This window comes from Babylonia areolata, chromosome 2 (genome assembly GCF_041734735.1).
Source record: "Babylonia areolata isolate BAREFJ2019XMU chromosome 2, ASM4173473v1, whole genome shotgun sequence".
NCBI lineage: Eukaryota > Metazoa > Mollusca > Gastropoda > Neogastropoda > Buccinidae > Babylonia > Babylonia areolata.
Window position 1 is genome coordinate 18,870,678 of NC_134877.1, and position 3,593 is coordinate 18,874,270.

The following is a 3,593-nucleotide window of genomic DNA, read 5'->3' on the forward strand; positions in this document are numbered from 1 at the left end:
TTTTAATGGTCTCTGCGTTTCTGCGAGTCATTCTGTGTGTGAACTGTTAATTCTAAGTACGTTTCGTTAAAACAGCCAATCACAAGGGTGCCTCTGGAATTTTGGTCTTGGCTTTTAAACGTCGGATATTAATTCACTCAGTACGGCCAGTCCTCTCTTCTCCTCTACACAGACCCCTCGGATGTCCAGTGGGTGTCTGAATGACCCAACCCTTAGCTTCCGTCGTCAGAATTGTGGTATTCTTTGTCAACATTCACCCCTTCAATATAAGAGCCTTCCACTTGCAATATTTTGATGATGGTAATTGGGGTGAAACGCTGTTAACGTCGTCTCTTTCGGCGTTCGTATGGAGAGAGTTAAACAAAAATCGAATATCTGTTCTGTAGCAGATGATGCACTACGGTATGGTATTCTGACGAGGCTGTCTGGGCAACCCACCTTTTCCACGATTGTCCACAAGCCACTTCCGCTGACAGTGCTGACGTCCTTGGTGCAGATTCACAACGGCTAAAGGTCGCATAGCCGTTAACGGCCATCAGGGCGGTGAATCCATATCCAGTGTGTCCAGGACTCGGCATAGGACGGTGGGACCAAGTCCTGCCCTTCCGACGTTTTAGCTTTCCCCAACCAAAGCCAGGTACCTGTTCACACCTGAGTGGAGTGAGGAAAATCGGGGTAAAGTGCTTTTCCTAAGCACACAACACTACGCCGAAACGGGGCATCGAGTCCTGATCACTGGTGAACACTGGATCAGAAGCCGATGTCTAGCCGGCGTCTCCGATCCACACTTTACGAGCAGAGAACGCAGCTCTTTTACTGTGGTTGGGTCTTTTGGTTGCGGTTTCCTGAAGGCGGGGATACAGTGATTCGTTTGAGCATGAGGATTCTTATTGCTGGTTTGCTTACGAAAGAGCCCGCTCATTTGAGCTTGCGTAAATGTAGCTTTTATTTACGAGTTAATACAAACAGAATCAGATAACCAGATTATGATTTCAAGGAAGAAAATAGAATAAGAAAAGGAGAGACAGACAGACAGACAGACAGAGAAAGAGACGAGCAACCTCAGAGATTAACGTCACAACCACCACCACAACAACAACGAAACAACTACTACTACTAAAAACGAGCAATATCATCATTCAAGTAGATATTGAACTGTAAACTTTTTTTTAAAGATTTTCCACACAGATGCCTCGTATTTGGTTGCTTCTTTGTCCGATCGCTTGTTCCTTTGCAGTTTCAGGAGCCGTGTGGTGGAAGACACTACGATCTCATTCTCAATGTAAAGAAGACCACGCACCTTTATTCTTTTGTCTAACGGCTTTTACCGGGAAGGTGTTGCGGGGATGTTGACGTTGGCGATCTGCGGCAAGACGGGAGAACTGGAGCAGCATCACGCTGTGAGCGCGGTGTGTGTGTGTGTGTGTGTGTGTGTGTGTGTGCCGTGGAAGCTGCGATACATAGACCAGAAATGAGTGTGTGGAGGAGGGGGGTAGAGGAGGTGCAGGTTAATGTGTGTGTGTGTTGCAGCTCATGTACGTTTATATGTATTTGACTGTGCTTTCATAACTGTGAAACTGCATGTTTGGTGCATATCTGTTATGCATGTGTGGGTGTATGTGTGAATGTGTGTTTTCATGTTTTACATTTATTTGCTTATTTATCATCATTGTTGTCTTATTTTTTTATTATTATTATTTTTTTATTATTACCATTACTACTACCTTTTTTATATCATAATTATTATTTATTTATTTACTTATTTATTTATGTAAGCGTATCTATTGTTTATTCACCTTTTTTTTCTCTCTCTTCTCTCTCTCAAGGCCTGACCAAGCGCGTTGGGTTACGCTGCTGGTCAGGCATCTGCTTGGCAGATGTGGTGTAGCGTATATGGATTTGTCCGAACGCAGTGACACCTCCTTGAGCTACTGAAACTGAAACTGAAACTGTGAGCGCGGAGCGTGTCTGAGATTCCGTCTGCGCGGTCTTCGTCTGGCTGTGAAGCCTGAGTAACTTGGTGTTGTGGACTTGCGGGGCTGGCTGATTGACTGGCATTCTTAACAAGAGTGACACACTACACACCTGTCCTCAAGAAAGTGTGCAGAAGACACATGACTTGTTTCCAGATGTAAGGAAGTGACTCACCTGACCTGAAGAGAAGGTAGAGAAAACACATAGTCGTCTTTCTGAATCCAAGAAGACCACACGCTTGAGCCTGTGAAAGCATGATCTAGAAGAGACCAAAATTTCGCAACAGCCGATGCTACCAGCGTTCGTACAGCTGACACAAAAGTACCTTGCATTATATAAAAAAATTTAAAAAAAAAAAATTATCGTGGACTGAAGAAACAAGGGCAACGCTCTGAACCCGTAAAGATTCGGCGTTCTTTATGGATCTCTCGTTGCTCAAAGCTGTTGAGTTATGGTTTCAATAGAATGAAACACATGAATGCTCGAAGACATTTCGAAGAGAGAGAGAGAGAGAGAGAGAGAGAGAGAGAGAGAGAATGTAATGCATTTAGCCATGAGCATATATTCTTACATCTGGAGTTTGGAGATGTTTATAATCAGTCAGCGAACAGAGCTCACCCAAAGACATCAGATTCACGTGTATAATAATGATAATAAAAACAAAAATAATAAAGATATTTATGTAGCGCTGAATCTTGTGTAGAGACAAATCAAAGCGTTTTCGCACAAGTCAATCACACGCACGCATAACTCTAAAACTGGAAACAGGAAGAAGCAGGGAAGTGAGGCTATTTTGGGAAGAGGTGGGTTTTAAGGCCAGACTTGAAAAAACTGAGTGCGGAGACCTGACGAAGCGAAAGAGGAAGTTCATTCCAATTGCAAGGTCCAGAGACAGAGAAAGAACGGCGGCCAACAGTGGAGTTGATACGTAGCCTTTCAATGTAAGGCGCAACATGAGAGGATAACCAGCAGTCAGTATCTCTTCAATAGTGTGTCAGGGGTGAACCCCTTCTACTCTGTTGTAACCACACACACACTCACACACACACACGCACGCACGCACACACGCACGCACGCATGCACACACACACACACACACACACACACACACACACACACACACACATTATTTGACTTTTGATGAAATTTAGAGAGAGGGTGAGACAGACAGACAGGCAGGCAGGTAGACAGACGGAGTTAGAGAGATGGGCAGACAAACTAATCAACATAGACATACATATCACGATAGTTCCGAAATGTGTTTTTTTTCCTCCAATGTCTCCGACGCCACTTTCAAATTTTCGTTCGGCACACACTTTTAAAAAGTGTGTTGTGTACTACTGTACCCAAATGTTTGTCGGCTGTTTTTACCTGACTTCTTTTGTCCCCAAGTTTTCTGCAGATTCTCACATCAGCACTCTACATGGGAACAATGTCCAGAGTGTTTCCTTGTACTTGGAGCCCAAGAAAATATACACGAAAATATTGAAGGTGGCGTTGATGAAGGAGGCTAACTCGAACGCGCTGACGACAAGTTTGGAAAAGTTGTGGTACCGTCCCCTGAGACTCATTCCTGGCACGAACATGACGAATATGCCTAGCGTCATGGGGGGGAGGGA

At 44.2% G+C, this 3,593-nt stretch overlaps 1 protein-coding gene across 1 annotated transcript in view; it reads right to left on the bottom strand.

Annotated features, from left to right (window-relative positions):
• Window positions 1-3,380: 3,380 nt before the first annotated feature.
• LOC143277030 (uncharacterized) overlaps window positions 3,381-3,593 on the bottom strand; it is a 1,161-nt gene continuing 948 nt past the window's right edge. The window contains exon 1 of the mRNA XM_076581757.1: window positions 3,381-3,593. This exon is cut by the window's right edge and continues 948 nt beyond it. Within this exon, the coding sequence (XP_076437872.1) occupies window positions 3,381-3,593 (213 nt within the window).